Source organism: Cryptomeria japonica, chromosome 5 (genome assembly GCF_030272615.1).
Source record: "Cryptomeria japonica chromosome 5, Sugi_1.0, whole genome shotgun sequence".
Taxonomy (NCBI): domain Eukaryota; kingdom Viridiplantae; phylum Streptophyta; class Pinopsida; order Cupressales; family Cupressaceae; genus Cryptomeria; species Cryptomeria japonica.
Genome location: NC_081409.1, coordinates 405,122,827 through 405,139,050, shown reverse-complemented (window position 1 = coordinate 405,139,050; position 16,224 = coordinate 405,122,827). Strand labels below are relative to the sequence as shown.

Here is a 16,224-nt window from a genome sequence, read left to right as displayed (position 1 = left end):
CATACCAATAGCCCTTTTGGGTGTAATTCTGTCCGCCCATAAAGCATCAAAAAGTGCCTTATGCCAAGACCTTTGATTTTCTTCCACAAGCTTGCGAATAACAGTAATCAAATTTTTGTTTACTTGATTCTGCCTGACCATTACCTTGGGGGTAATAATCGGATGAACGAGTTAACAAAATACTATATTCAAAGCAAAATTGTGAAATTTCAGAGGAAGAAAAGGTGGCTGCATTATCAGTCACAATCTTGAATGGAACACAAAATCTGGAAATAATATTCTCCTTGAGGAATCTGCACACAATTTTCGAAGTAGCATTCTTCACCGGTATTGCTTCCACCCACTTGGTGAAATAATCTGCAGCAGTAAGGACATACAAATGACCTGCACTTGAAGAAGGATTGATCACACCAATGAAATCAATGCCCCATTGCCAGAAAGGTTCTTCAACAATAACCAACTTCAATGGTAACATTGCAAGCTTTTGTTTGCCCACAAACTGTTGGCAATGTAAACATTTACGCACCCATCTAAAAGCATCTTGAAAGAGCGTAGGCCAATAATACTTAGCTCTCAAAATTTTGTGAGCAGTCACTGGTGCAGAAAAATGACCACCACAAGCCTTGTCATGGAAAGATTCCAACAATTTGGTTTGTTGTGCTTTGTCAACACAACGGAGGAAGGTACCATCAATTGCTCTTTTGTACAAACCAGTATCCCATAATACAAAGTTAGCAGCTTTCAACTTGATACTCCTCTTTTCCTTGAATGACAAATGTTGTGGACATTCACCATAAGTCAAGAAAAATGCTATATTAGAGTACCATTCATCAGTAGTACTGACAAACAACACCTTGGGAAGATCTTCAGAACCATCCAATTCTTGCTCCTTTGGAATCCCTTCTGCCATCAGCTGACAGAGTCCTCTTCCTCGAACAAGCTTTGTAGGTCTAATCTCCAAATCATACTCTTGGATTTTAGCAATCCAATTCCCTCTTTTTGTACCAAACTCTTGTTGTGTTAAGATAGACTTGACTGATGTATCAGGAACTAACACAACGGTATGAGAATTCAGGATGTAAAAACAGAAATTCTTGACTTCTTTAACAACTGCATAGGCATTCTTCTTAATAGAGGAATACTTGAGTTCATGAGACTTTAAAGGACAACTCATGAAAGCCATAGGAGATTCAATCTCTTCTGAATTCTTCTGCATCAAAATAGCCGACATAGTATGCTCGGAAGCATAACTATACATGATGAACTCCTTGGTGTAGTTGGGACATACCAACACGGGTGCATGAGCAATTGCATCTTTGATATCATTGAATGCAGCTTTGCCTTCTGAATTCCAATGGAAAACAGTCTTTCCTTTCATCATATCCACAATATGACGAGTCTTTTTTGCAAAGTCAAGAATGAACCTCCGCAAAAAAATTACTTTACCAAAGGAGGAATGAACAACGGTCTTATTGGACGGCAGAGGAAGAGTTTGAATAGATTTAACCCTTTCAGGATCAACTTTTAGTCCTTCCTTGGAAACAATATGACCAAGGAGTTTTCCCTCTGTCACCTCAAAAAGTGACTTCTTGAGATTAAGGGAGATGCCGTGCTTGCAACATCTTTCAAGTACATCTTTTAAGTGAAAAAGATGATTCTCATGGTCTTTAGAAAAAACAGTAAGATCATCAAGATACACTACAATATATCTTCCCACAGTACCACGGAAGGCCAAGTCCATAGCTTGTTGGAAAGTAGCTCCTGCATTGATCAACCCAAAAGGCATTCTGCGGTAGGCAAAAGTACCCCATGGAGTAGTAAATGTAGTCTTATGCTGATTAGATTCACTAACCTCAATCTGATTGTATCCCGAAAATCCATCTAACATAGATAGCATTTCAGAACCTGTCACTGTTTGTAAAACTTGATCCATGATTGGCAATGGATAATTGTCCTTGAGTGACAGTTGATTAAGATTTCTGAAATCAACACAAATACGTATTTCTCCATTTTTTTACGCACCGATACTATATTTGCCAACCATGTTGAATGATGGATGGGAAAGATAATCCGAGCATCAAGCATCTTTTGAATCTTAGAAAGAATGGTAACTGAAATTTTTGGATTATACTGGCGCTGCTTTTGTCTAAAGGGAATTGCACCAAGCTTTAGGGGAATGTCATGCTGCACTTCCTTGGGTTGAAAAGATTTTAGATCATCGTATGAATATGCCAAGACATCATGGTATTGGCGCAAAAGCTGAATAAACTGATCTCTTTCATCCGAAGTGCAATTATTGCCAATATTGACAAATTTGAGGTCTTCATCTGAGCCAATATTATATTTCTCATATCCCATAGGAGAATCAACACTTTCTTGTTGCCGCCTCTTGATATAATGATCATGTTGATCGAAAAGCTTTTCAAGAGAAACCAACCCCTTGGGATTCTTATTTCCTTTCAGCTGAAGAATATTTTCATCCGATTCAAATGATGTTTCAGACATTGAATCTGATGACGAAGAAGTAGGAGAATTACTTCCTTCGAAGTATAGGTTGTTGAAACCATCTTCCGCTTGCAAGAAGTTATTAATTTGCTTATCATCATTGAAGATCTGCCGATGATCCCAATTGTCAGGCGCACTAGGTCTATAGATTAACTCAATAATGTATTTATCTTGACCAAAGTCAAGATGAGGAATCAACAAAATAGCTGAAACAACAAGGGAATCGGCCCTATCATTGTACTCACGAGGCACAACTGAGATGCTAAAAGCATCGAAATCTTCAATATTTTCCCATACCAAATCACGGTAATGCCTGAGTCTATCATTTCTAGTCTGATATATACTCCTTACTTGACAAACTACTAATTCTGCATCACCCTGTGCGTGAAGATTTCTAATTCCTCTTTTCAATGCAACGCTCATTCTTAACAAAAGCGACTCATATTCAACCGTATTGCTAGTATTAGCGAATTGCAGTTTGAAGGAATAAGGGAAGATCTCTCCCTTAGGAGATATGAGAGCTACGCCAGATCCAGATCCATTTGTAGCGCAGCTACCATCAAACTCAAGAGTCCACACATCATTCGAACTATCGTTTTCATTGGAATGATTAGTGTTGCCTTCATCTGAAACGGATGCATTATGAAAAGAAAAGTTGTCATCTTCTTCCATAGGAGAAGATGAACTCTCATCTTGTGTAGGAGAAGAGTGAAACTCTTCTTGTTGAGAAGGTAATGAAATACTTTCATCAGCAACAAGAGATGAGACTTCTTCAACCATAATATATGAACTTGAAGACCCATCTTCCGATGCTTGGATTTAGACATGGTACTTGTATGAAGTTAGAAGTCAATAACTTGGAAAAATTGTCCTAATAGCTATTTTCAGAATTGAATTAGTTCCGATTTTTGATGATCTGGACAAATTTAGGAATGGAAATCAAAAATTCAATCTATATTCCTAGCGGATTCTGAAAATAGAATGTAAATTGATAAGAATAGGGTCTAAAACCCTCATAAAACCTTTAAAAATCATCATTTTCAGACTTAAATAAGTTTGAAGACACTTAGTATACTCAGAAAATTCATCAAAATTAAGGTCATAGGAGTATACGAAGGGTCAAATTTCACTTGGAAAAGGTGGATAAAGTTCTGATTTTCAGTTTCAAATGTCTGAAGACACCTTTCCAAATCCAACAATGGCTGCCAAGAGGTCTGAAGACAACCTGCATCACTTAAAATCAGTCTCATAACATGGTTGCAGCCATGTATAAACAGTTGCAATCAATGGAATTTTACCTCCCAAGTCAAAATTGTCAAATTTGGGCACAAATAATGAGCTGGTAAAAATGTCCAAGTCTGAGGACAAATCTGAAAATGAAGGTTTCAGACTCAGTTCAGCGATGAAAACTCTACCAAATGCTCAGAAAATGACCATAGAATGGCCCAAAAATACCTCCTTAGTGAAATCGCCCTAGAGGGAAGTGGCTGGAAATGGAACTCCAAGTCTGAAAACAGACTGAAATGGAGTTTTCAGACCTGCAACATTAATGGTGATGTCTGAAAATGCCTCTAAAGTAACCTCCAACCAAAATCGCCTATGTGAAGTGGCTGGAAATGGAAAAATAAGTTTGAAAAATGATGTTTCCAGCCAACAATGGAGGTCAAATCATCTACAACAATGATAGCAAACGCGGGTCTGAGAACAATGACGGCCAGCAAACATCAAGGAAACTCAGCAATGACAAGGAGAATCGCCCAAAATGTGAAGAAATAACCTCCCAAGCAAAATCAATACCTTCCCAAAAATGGCACCACCTAGCAAAATCGATTTATGTGGTCAAAATGACCACCACACTTGCTTTAGTATGCTCTCCAATGACAGCGCCCAGCTATTTTGGACAAATAAATCACTAATTTGCAGCTTCAAACCTCTAATGGTGTCCAACAGACACTTCTCCAAAATTGCCCAAATGGAAGAAATCTCCAAAATCAGCCACTTAGTAATCACTATCAGCAAAATATAATATTATTTTATTGCTGGCTGGGTCTCTTTATTCTTGTTTTCACCTTGAAACTTCACCACACAAGCAATGTGGGATAAAAACGTGCTTTTTATACTTGCCTGGGAAAGTCAATTTGCAATAGGAAAAATATTTAATTATTAATTAATGTTGCAAATCATTTAATAATTGTTTTTGAAAATTAAATAATCGTTGCTGAATGCAAAAACAATCAAATTCAGGCCCATTTACTTTAAAATTTTTCAAAAATTTATCAAATTTGGGCTCCTGGGGAAAATCGCCCCATATTTGGATTAAAAAATCGAAATAAACTTCATTTAAAATGTCAAAAAATACTCCTTGGGGAAAAATCGCTCTTCATTGGGATAAAATTCCCAATAAAAAACCATTAAGCTTGTCCAAAACACCTCAAGGGAAAATCGATTTGCATCCGAAGTCAAAAATCCACTTCATTTCGCCATTAAGTCCAAAAAAGTCACCTTGAGGGAAAATCGATCCCTATTTGGATAATTATCCAGATCAAAATTTCATCAAAATTGCCACTTGGGGAAATTCGCCTTTCTTCAACACAATCCTCTGCATAAAAATCCATCAAATTTAATCTTGAATTGCCTTGGTGGAAAATCGATCTTCATCAGGAACTTGAATTTCATGCACTTCCAAGGGAAAAACGTGGGTCATCAGGACAACTTTCCAACACCAAAATTTACGCTTTTGGTGGAAAATCGCCCTCCATTAGGAATTTGAATGGGGGAAAAATAATCTCCATCGAAAATTTGGTGGAAATTCACCTCCCATTAGGATTTTGAGTGGGGGAAAATCATGGGTCATCGGAAATGTGGGGGAAAAGCACCTCTTATTAGGAATTTTGACTTTTTGACCACTAGAACATGGATTTTCATTAGGAATTTAATGATTTTTTTACTCAAAATCAACTGGGCACTTCAAATTTTCAATAAAACGCATCGGGACTTAAGCAAATTCACCAAAATTTGAGTGAAACAAAAGGAATTCCATAGGGATAACGTGCCAATCTAACTTAGATAACCTCCTAGGAGTGAGAAAACAACTCCTAAAGGACCTTTTAACATTTAGGCACAAAAATATCACTTACTTGAACGTTTAAAACTCGTTCACGCTCAAAAGGTCTACACTTAGACAAAATTTAGGATCACCTAAACATTTAACATTTTACACACTTGATCCTATACAAAATCTCAAAACCCTAATAGCAATTAGGCATGATCACATTCCAAAACTCAAGACTCGGACATTGGAAGCTCAAAATTGTTAGTTACTGCCAAAGCCCTAAACTAACAAGACGCGGAAAGCAGGAAAGAGGGGGTCCCCGTTTGCAATGGGGCGATGTGTGAAAAGGTCACCATAGACACCCATAAGGAATGCAATGAAGATTTGATCAAGAATTAACAAAGATTTCGGTCCAAGAAGATGGAACAACATACAACTCCTCTCATAAAGAGAAGAAAAGAGATCTAAGGGAAGATAAGTCCTTTGAATTAGCAAATCCGATTTCGGTTCAAGAAGATGGAACAACATACAACTCCTTTCATAAAGAGAAGAAAAGAGATCTAAGGGAATTTTAGTCCTTTGAGTTAGCAAATCCATATAAACAAAACATACTTCTAAAATCGATAGCAAATTGGTATCTAAAGAAAAATCCTACACTTGCTTACTTCTGGCTATGATATTAGAGGAGGAGCAGATAAGGAGTGCTTGTAACGAAAATCAACAATTTTTAAGAGAACAAAACAAACAAATCACGTCATATATAATGAATAAACTATAATGTTTTGAAAGAATTTAGCAATGCACCTGTTCAAACTCTGTGAACTCCCTTCGCTTTGAAAGTGATGTTGCAAAAGACATGAATCCCGTCAGGTGCATGCGTTTTCTCCTGTGTGCCTAAAGAAATGTATAATATCGCACCGTTGTTGGTTTCTTTAAAAAATGAAATCACTTATTTAAACACGATTTTTTGCCATTTGCTCGTGATTTTTTCTCTGAAAACAGCGCAATTTTTACTTGAAAATCGACGACAATTTTTTGGCTGATTAAATTGTTCCAGGTTTTGACTCCCGATAAATCATGATTCAGACAAGGCTCGTTTCTCAATGACAGTTTCCACTGTTATTATCTGTGATCTGGAGAGTTCCCTGGATTGGTGCGATCAGATGCAAGCTGGATGAGATTGTTGCATGAACACACACTAGGGGATAAACTGTGGTGTGAGCTCTATAAGCAACCCCATAATTGGTGTAATTGCCAAGAACTATGGGGTATTGCGTTTTAAATTGTCATAGGGCTGTTCATATCATTCATGTGTGAGCTGAGACTCTCAACAATTAAAATAATTCCTGTAACTCGCATCAATTCATACCTTGATGATATTTAAACATAAACCACTTTTCCTCAATTGCAAAGCCTGCATGACATTATTGTCATCAACATTTCATTTTATACCATTTTTTATCCAAGTTTCAGGAATAGGGGGACATGTTTCAAGGGATGCCAATTATTTTCCAAAATTTTGTGGGGCAGTGGGGAGACGGCTATATGTGCACACACACACAACACACACCGTAATTTATGCGAAAGTCAAAATGTAAAATTTTAAGTAGTAAATACAGAATTGAGAACACAATACAATAATTGATCAATGCTAACAATAAGTTATGTATTACATTAGTTAAACAATGCCCATTGTCAAATCATAAATCAAAATGTAATCATTTGAATATCAATGATATGGCAGCTGAAAATCAAACTCTATTAGAAATGAGCTGAATGGTCAAAGTGTCAACTGTGGTCTAGGGTTTTTGTGTACGTTGTTTTCTGTTTTTAGATGATGCTTTTACCCAGTGAATATATCTGTTGGCAATTTGTATCTGCTCATTCTATTGTGCAATGTGATGATGCTGATGAGCTATTGATGGTAAATCCTTAACAAATTCTTTAAAACCTTGTAATGCAGTATGCCTATACTTCACAGGAAAAATATGTGAAACTATTTTAAAAAATCAGCATGACATTGCAATGCTGATTTAGCCCAGGAATCGTGAGCCTTGTTATTACCCAAAGGCCCAGCAACAACACTGTAATGCATATACCCCTTGTATGACATAGAAAGGAAGCATCATATTAGATGTTGTTGCAGAAATCCACCTGGCCAAATAGAAGGATAATTTCTGTTGTATTTTGCAGCATCCAAGGTCCAGCAATAGCAGTAGTTGAACTATTATGGAAGTCATCGTATGAAAGGAAAAGTATAGTATTATAATGCTGATGTGGGTCTAGTAATTTTCATAGCCACTTGCCTGAAAAGAAGGGTAGTTGCTGCTTTAGGGACTATGTGAAGGATCAGGATTATTAAGAAAATCATCACACTCACTGTATGAGCTGAATTGCTGAATAATACTATATTATGGTGATTTTAGAGTTTTAAAGTTAATAAAAGTGAGTGGAGGATCAAGATTATTAAGAAAATCATCATACTTGGTGTATGAGCTGATTTGCTGTGCAATACTGTTATTTTCATGATTTTAGGGTTTTTTCAAAAAAGTGAGTACTTATTTTTTCATGTTTAAAAAGTGCCAGTCTACAGGGGATGTCAGGATGTCCCTGGATTACCTTAGCACCCCCCTGGAGGCCCCTCTTTAGTTGACATTCCCAAGAGATGTCCCCCATAGTGAGCAGGAATCCTTGGGAGTCCCCAAATTTTCTGAAAAAAGAGGATGGGGTAGAGGTGTCCATGGATGTCCTCAAATTTTCAGAAAAAAAAGATTTCTGTCACCTCTCACCTCTCACCTTCCCCACTCAGGAAATGGCAGAAAAGCCTTAGGGAACACATCTCTGGGGAAACAATTCCTTACACCCATGTTGTATGCTAGATAATTGCTCTAAGAATAGGTCCATGAGGCTAATGAATATATTCATAGTATTATACAACATTGTTATCATTGAAAAGAACAGGTTCGCTTAATAAAATAAATGTATCAACAAATTTCAGCCCCAATAAAAAATTTATACTAAGTACATCAATGGCCACAAATTATAATAGCATGCATAAAAGTGAATATATGAGAGTGAGATGATTCCCTAGGTTCTTGGTCAGAGGATTTAACATAATATTGCATCTTGCATCCTTTTTTAATGGTTGCTGAATGTTGTGATCTATGTGACAATTTTACAGGTACCGGATGATGATCTGTTTCCTGCACAGGAAGCTCTGTTGCATATTCAAAGTTGTATTGTAGATCTTGGTCCAGACAGGGATGGTGTTATAACCACTAGGCTACTTGTTCCATCCAATGAAATTGGCTGTCTACATGGAAAAGGGGGATCGATTTTATCTGAAATAAGGAGACAAACCCGTGCAAACATACAGATTTTGCCTAGAGATTTTCTTCCTCCATGTGCTTTAGGTGCCGATGAACTGGTTCAGGTTCGCTCTATGTTTTCAGGCAGCAGTGTTAAATTCCAGTATCATTATTTAGTATTGATGAGTATTAAAATTTAATGTTTTACACTTCTGATTTTATCGGACCTGATTCGCATTGTTTTGTAAATGCTCTTAAGATTTTGTACAATGCATAAGCTAGTTAAAATGTTCTAACATTGAAGTAAATCTGGACAGATTGTAGGTGACATACAGGTGTCTCGTGAGGCACTAATGCAAGTTACATCAAGATTAAGGAGGAATCTACATCATGAATTGTCATTTTCAGGGCAAGGGCTAATGCCATCCTTACCTTCTCTGGATCATCTGGAGAGTAACTTTGGACTGGGTTCTCCTGGTAGATCCATCTCATCTGCTCCAGGTTATCGAGGCAGTGGACGTTTTTCTTCAAACTATCAAAGTTTATCTCCTTCACGGGGCCGTTCACCATCAAAGGTAAATCCGATTTGTATAGATTCCGTTTGGCAGTGTCCAAGGAAATGTTAAAATTTCAGTTTGAATTGTCCAAAATTCAAATGTAACTGTGTTTAATTATGTCACCTCTGAGAGGACCTCTGCAATCTCTCAATGCCTATCATTCCAGATCAGTGACACAGGACTATATCCAAATCAGAAACCAGGACAGACCATAGTTACCAGGTACAAGAGAAATTAAAATTATTAAAAGATAAAAGATACAAGAAATAAGTTCTTGAAAATAATCTTAGTTAATTGTAGGGACTAAAAAATAATGATAATGATCTTTGCCTTTATGCTAAAGACTATCATTTGAAGCCCATTGAAGAAAGGCAGGCTGGAAGCATTCTGATAGCATTTCTCTTATCAATAGAATTAACTATTCTTAGTTTTTTATCTAATGAATTATTCTATGGAAAGTAAAATTGCCAATGACACATCTACATATCTGTTCTTTCATCTTTTACAAATGCACTGGGAAATAAAAGAACGAGGTATTTCTTAATCATTAGTTTGCAAACTCTTCAAGTACTCTCCGAGTTGCCAAGTACTCTCTATTTTTTTTTATGGTTGAGTTTTTATAGATGTGGGAAAAACATGGGTAAAAATTGAATTTTGCAAAAACAATATGTTTCTTTAAGAGATTTTAATTTTTAGTGCACTGCTTTCTAAGTTGCCAAGTTTTTGCCAAGTTGAAAATTTTGGGCTTGCTGAGTGCTCTCTGAGTCTGAGTCTGCGAACTATGTTCTTAAGTTCTTGGTAATCTTTATTGCATAGTTCCACAGAGTGTCCTGATGGGGGGACCAAGGGCCTAAGTTTGGGGATGGTGGTGGGGTTGGGGGGGGAGGAGGAGGAGGGGAGTGGCAGGGGGGTGGCACAAATACATATAGGACTTGAAAAATCAGTTATAAACAGATGTATAAGGAACAAGTATAAGAATTGTTAATGAAACTTTGGCGTACCATATAAATTTTAAACTAAGAAACTTAAAAAACATGACAATGATTGCATTGAAATTTGAACATTAACAATGGTGGGTAGAGTTTTCGAACTTTGGGAACAAACCAAGAAAAAGTATAAGAATTGCAAGTGAAAATTTGGCATACTAAGTGATGTTGAAACTAATAAACATAAAAAACATGACCATGATTGCATTTTCCATTAACAATAACAATGGTGGGTGGAGATTTGGGGTCAAGGGGTAGTGCCCCTTGATGTCTTGATAGCAGTGGTGGTGTGGCGAGGGGATGCCCCCCAGGTTCTCATGTCCCAGGAACGTCCTTGTGCAGGAAACACGGGGATTTTTTGGGGTGGCGTGTCCCCTTGTAACAAGGCGTTATTGGAGATGTGCTAAGATTACAGGCCAAAAACCATGTAGAAGTAATTCTAATAAATGGCAACTGCATGAGGATACCCAATTATTGTTTATGGTCAGTCTGTAAGACTAATAGTGGAAATAGTGTGAAGATACATTTAACTCTGGTGACAATAGCTCAATAGCACCCTTAAATAGTCTTTGTTGGTACATTCTGTTGATGCATGACAACTCCCCCCATATAGAGATGGCAAAAATTGGATGCCTGGGATACAAGACATGCTAGCTAAGTGCACCTATAAGAAGCTAATGTGTCCTCTCCTTGGGTAGATCTATTGAGTAGTGCCCTCCTTATGGAGAGAGTGCAATTGTCAAGCTCCTTTGATAGGAAAAGATCTGCAATATGATCGTTTTGAATCGCAACCATTTGAGATTCCAATGCACTCAAAACTGAGGCTACTCCTGAATTTGATATCTTTACTATAGTAGAAAGCGAATGCAATCTAGGTTGGTGATCTCTTGAGGAGAAATGCAATGAGATTATGGGACATTAAAACATAAGTGTAATTTGCTCTAGCAATTTCTTAAGGAAAAGTGCCATAAGATATGGGAGATTTGTAGAAAACCTTGGGGTATAGATGAAGTCTGTACAAGTGGCAGAAACCTCAAACATATCTTTTCATTCTAATGATGGGTCACCAATTTGATCTGAAAGACTGACATAAAATCCTTCTATCAATGTTCTTTCAAAAGCCTTTTTTTCATATTTCATGGACAACAAAAACACTGTTTTAAATTGAGCTTAAATATAGTTCAACACAGACAGAATACCGATAGAGAGGTGACTGGATTCTTCATAGTTTGCACTTATTCATCGCTGCCTATTGAGAGACTGTTATTCATCATTTTTTTATTATTGATTGAAATTTTGATGGCTCGTTTTTTATGTAGACATTTATCATTGGGATGAGATGTTTAATTTTCTGTATGTTGTAGTTATCAGGATATGGGGCAGGGTACATATGCATCATATATGTATGTATGTATGTATATGTACAGGTGCATCATATATATACACATATATATGTATGTATAAATACATATATATATGCACAGACATACATACATACACACATACACACACACACACACGTATATATATATATATATATATATATATATATATATATATACACATGTGTATGTATATACATATATATATGTATGTATGTATATGTACATGTGCATCATATATACATATATGTATATGTACAGGTGCATCATAAATATATATGTATATGTACATATATACATATGTATGTATATAACTATATATACATATGTATGCACACACACACACACACACACACGTCTCTCTCTCTCTATATAGTGCTAGTTTTTTAATTTTACTTTTTTTATTCATTTTATTTATTTATAATATTTATACAATGACTTTATAAATTAAAAAATATAAAATGATTGAAAATAAAAATCTATATATAAGATTTTTTCAAAGCTTGTTGTCTTCAAATAAACGTTTTTTACATTTCCTTATCTGCTACCTCCAAAAAGGTTTTGTTCTAAGTAGGCAGATCTTAGATGCTATCCTTGCCACCCATTAGATTATTCATTCTTTGGACAATAAAAGGAAGTTTGGTATGACTCTTAAATTAGATATATATAAAGCCTATGATAGAGTCTCATGGTCTGTTCAATATGCTGTCCTTCATAGGTTCGGGTTCAAGAGAAAAATTCTCTATTTGATTAAGGAATGTGTCTCTACAGCGGAGTTCGTAATCCTAGTTAATGTTATTCCAATGGTTTTTTTTTTCTTTTTAGTAGTGGAAGGGGTAAGCTATGTTCACCAAGTTTCGGAGGTGTGGGGATGAGGGGATGTGTTTCAAGGATAGGATTTTAGAGGCCATTTTTGGGGATGGTAGGGGACAGCAAAGGGAATGGCTATATATATATATATATATTAAAAATATAGGGGAGACTCAAATATGCATATGATGACATTGATAAAGGATTCATTATAATTACATATACATTATAGAATCCTTAAAACAAAACAATAGAGTTCAAATGAGAGTCGAACAATTTAATATCTAATTGCTTACATAATTCATGTCAATGTGCATATGATATAAAATTGAAAAATAGTAATATTTCTGTAAAGACCCACCATAATTAATTCAACAAAATTGAGTATTCTTTTTTTTTTGTGTGTTTAATTTAATCATTATGTTTTATTCAATTGCATACTCTGGGCATCCATCCATTAGGATTAGGCATTCATCCATCCGGGATGAGCATCTAACCATACGGGTTAGGCAATTGTCCATACGGGACATAAGATTTCATCTATCCAATACGGGATAGGCATCTACCCATACGGGGTAGGCATCTATCCAAACGGGATAGGAGATGCTCTGGCCAGAGACTTAGACTCATCGGGACCATTCGGGTCCTGAGTCACTCACTAAGTACTACACTCTTTTAACAGAAGTGCACCGAGGTCGCCGTCCTTAGGAGTAATTAATAACATAATACAAGCTTGAATTCCGCCTCGGAATTTGGCTTAAAGCCTCGGGAAATCAAGCAAATCCATACGAGATTCCTTCGGAGTATGCATTGAATTACTTTTTCCAATTTAATTATCTTACCTTTCAAAATGGGATTCTTACTCAACCTTTCTTTACCAAGCCTAGACTCCACCCACGAACACCTGAGTACGAGGGACAACTCCGTCCCAAGACTGCCTACATACCCGCTTCGGCACGAGATCAAGGCGTAAAGTATGTAGTTCTATTTTTTACTCTATGGTTTGATGTAAACTGATTAGTGGGTACGCAACCCTTTCTAGGGTCAATGTCCCAGACAGTTTCTCTGCGGTTGCTACCCACGATGGTAGCGCTTAAGCAAAGGCTCAAGATGGCCTATTGCTTGTGGCCTAAAACAACTAGATCCTAGCACCTATCATGAGCGTCACCCTTGACCAAATTGTCAATCACCAATATCTCTTCAAGATAAAAAAAATCAATTTCATAAAAGCATTTAACTTAACCATCCCCAAAGGGGGGGGGGGGTTTACTATGGTTTATCTCAACGGATGTGAAATCATTTAAAAGTTATCTTATTAGATTATCGATCCAAGGGGGATTACCCGTCCCTTGGATTTTAACTTCTAGGTGTCCCTTATTACTCCCCGACGATTTATAGGGACGATGCCACAGACGTCGTTGATGTAGCTTTATTAGGCGTTAAGTGCAGTAGTTCAACACGACGGCATTACCCGTAAGCGTGACCCAGAGGCACTGTATATACCGAACGCTACTTGGTTTTGGTTTTCCAACTTCCTTTATTTAGTTTTCTAACTACGAAAACATCATGCTTGAAAACAATTTCAAATTGAACGCGTAAAATTTAAATATTGCAAAGCTCAATTAATTGAAATAACTACTTGATGAATTACATGGAATAAAAACCATAATTAACGTTATTTATTATTCAAAAACTTGGAGTATAACTTTGCATAATAACTATTAGGAATACTTGCATAATAATAAGTAATGTGAAACTTGCATGGAGATGGAAACACCAATAAATGTAATCAATGTGAAGCAATTTGCAGGAGGTGGAGGCAGTGTAAGTTACATGTGAGAATGTCGCTGATAAAGCCACTAATCCCAAAATAAAATTTTAGCTTCAAATCATTTAATGGGGATTAATTGCTAAGTGGATCAAAAGGTTCTAATACAAAATTTAATATAATTAATTACAATTATAATTTGCTAAAACTAAAATCTAAATAAAAAATTCATCTAAGTTCAAAATTTTAATAACTAAAACTATACATAAAAAAAAAGGAATTTAATTATTTAAAACTTTATACAAGAAAATGTAACGAAAACTTTAATCAAGTTTGTTTTGGCATTAAAAAGGAATGAGTGGGAGGGGGACCCCACGGTCCCCTCCACTACACTGCGGCCATTGCCACAGCAGTGACCGCAGGCTAGTGGAGGGTACCGTAATGGTACCACTCCCACTGCGGAGTATTAACTCCGCCTGCGGCCCACTACCTTGTACGGAGTGCTGGGTACCGCATACCCAACAATAAACACTTTTACATTAAATGAAAGAAGTTTATAATATATGATCTCCCATTTTAATTTAAACATAAATTTATAATTACTATATATATATATATATATGATATCCAGTTCTAATTTATTTAAACAAGAGAGTAGAGTTAATCAGCATACAAAAATGAAATAAGGATTTATATATAAGAGTAATTTACACAGAGAGTTGATTTTTAACAATAAGGATAAAATATTAAAGTAAACAATAAGGGTTCATTCATAGGAGTGAATAACCCAGAGAGTTATTCACAGAGATAAAACAATCCAGGGAGATTAAATAGTTCCCAGCAATGTACAGATGATTGAAAGATAGATTATACCGAGAAATGCAAGCTCATACAGGTGAATTTATAATTTATTTTTCAATCTAAAATTTGCAGAGACAGACTTATATTTCGCTTCCTCAGAGAATAATGAGTATACTGAGATTTACAAAGAAATTAACTTATTCCTACAGGAAGATTTGATTGATTCATAGCAAGAGAAAAAAAAACGAGATTTTATTCCTTGAATTTAATTCACAGTGTATATATAAAATAAGATTAATCCAATATACAGCAAGGAGTTGAAAAACAAGATTTTTAATTCTTCAAAACTAATTCACAACAAAATCCAAATTACAGCAAAGAGTTGAAAACAAGATTTTAATTCTTCAAAACTAATTCACAACAAGATTTTATTAATTCAAATTACAGCAAGGAGTTGAAAACAAGATTTTAATTCTTCAAAACTAATTTCAGCAATGCATTAAACCAAGATTGATCTAATCTAATTCGTAGCAAAATTAAGATGCATGATTCAAAATGAAATAAAACTAAATAAGAAGAAAAACCTAGATGCTTGCAATTGATGAAGAATCCCCTATGAATTCTTCAATCAGCCTCCCTTGATCTTCAAACTTGAAAGAAATCCTCTAAAGAAATCTTAGCTATTTTCAAAAGAATGAAATATGACTACAAAAAAATTTACTTGAGAGAAGAATTTCTTTATGGAATGACCAACTCCCATTTTTGAAAACTTGCATATCATTTATAAGAAAAATCCCTCTATTCCACTACCTAAAATTTTAATTAAAAAAAGAGATTCTTTCTCAATTTTGGACTTCATGCAAATTGATTAGACTTAGTGGGAGGAGTTACATGCAAGGTGGTGGAGAATCCTCTAGAAGCTTCTTATTCTTCCTACAACATGTGCCATAATTGGATGAGGAAAACTAAATAAATAATTAAGAAAAATGTATATTTTCCATGTGTGTGTGTGAGTTTTATTATTTTATCCTTTTATAATATTCATTCAATCATTT

General features: G+C 35.7%; 1 protein-coding gene across 3 annotated transcripts in view; it reads left to right on the top strand.

Annotated features, from left to right (window-relative positions):
- LOC131076480 (RNA-binding KH domain-containing protein RCF3) overlaps window positions 1-16,224 on the top strand; it is a 97,834-nt gene that overhangs the window by 56,112 nt on the left and 25,498 nt on the right. For 2 of the 3 annotated variants that reach the window (XR_009113351.2, XR_009113352.2), the window contains exons 3-5: window positions 8,739-8,990; window positions 9,183-9,440; window positions 9,589-9,644. Coding sequence is in view for 1 of the 3 variants with exons in the window: in XM_058013690.2 (XP_057869673.2) it covers window positions 8,739-8,990; window positions 9,183-9,440 (510 nt within the window). In the remaining 2 variants the exon portion in view is untranslated. The remainder of the gene's footprint in view (window positions 1-8,738; window positions 8,991-9,182; window positions 9,441-9,588; window positions 9,645-16,224) is intronic. The other variant, XM_058013690.2, reaches the window with a different exon arrangement.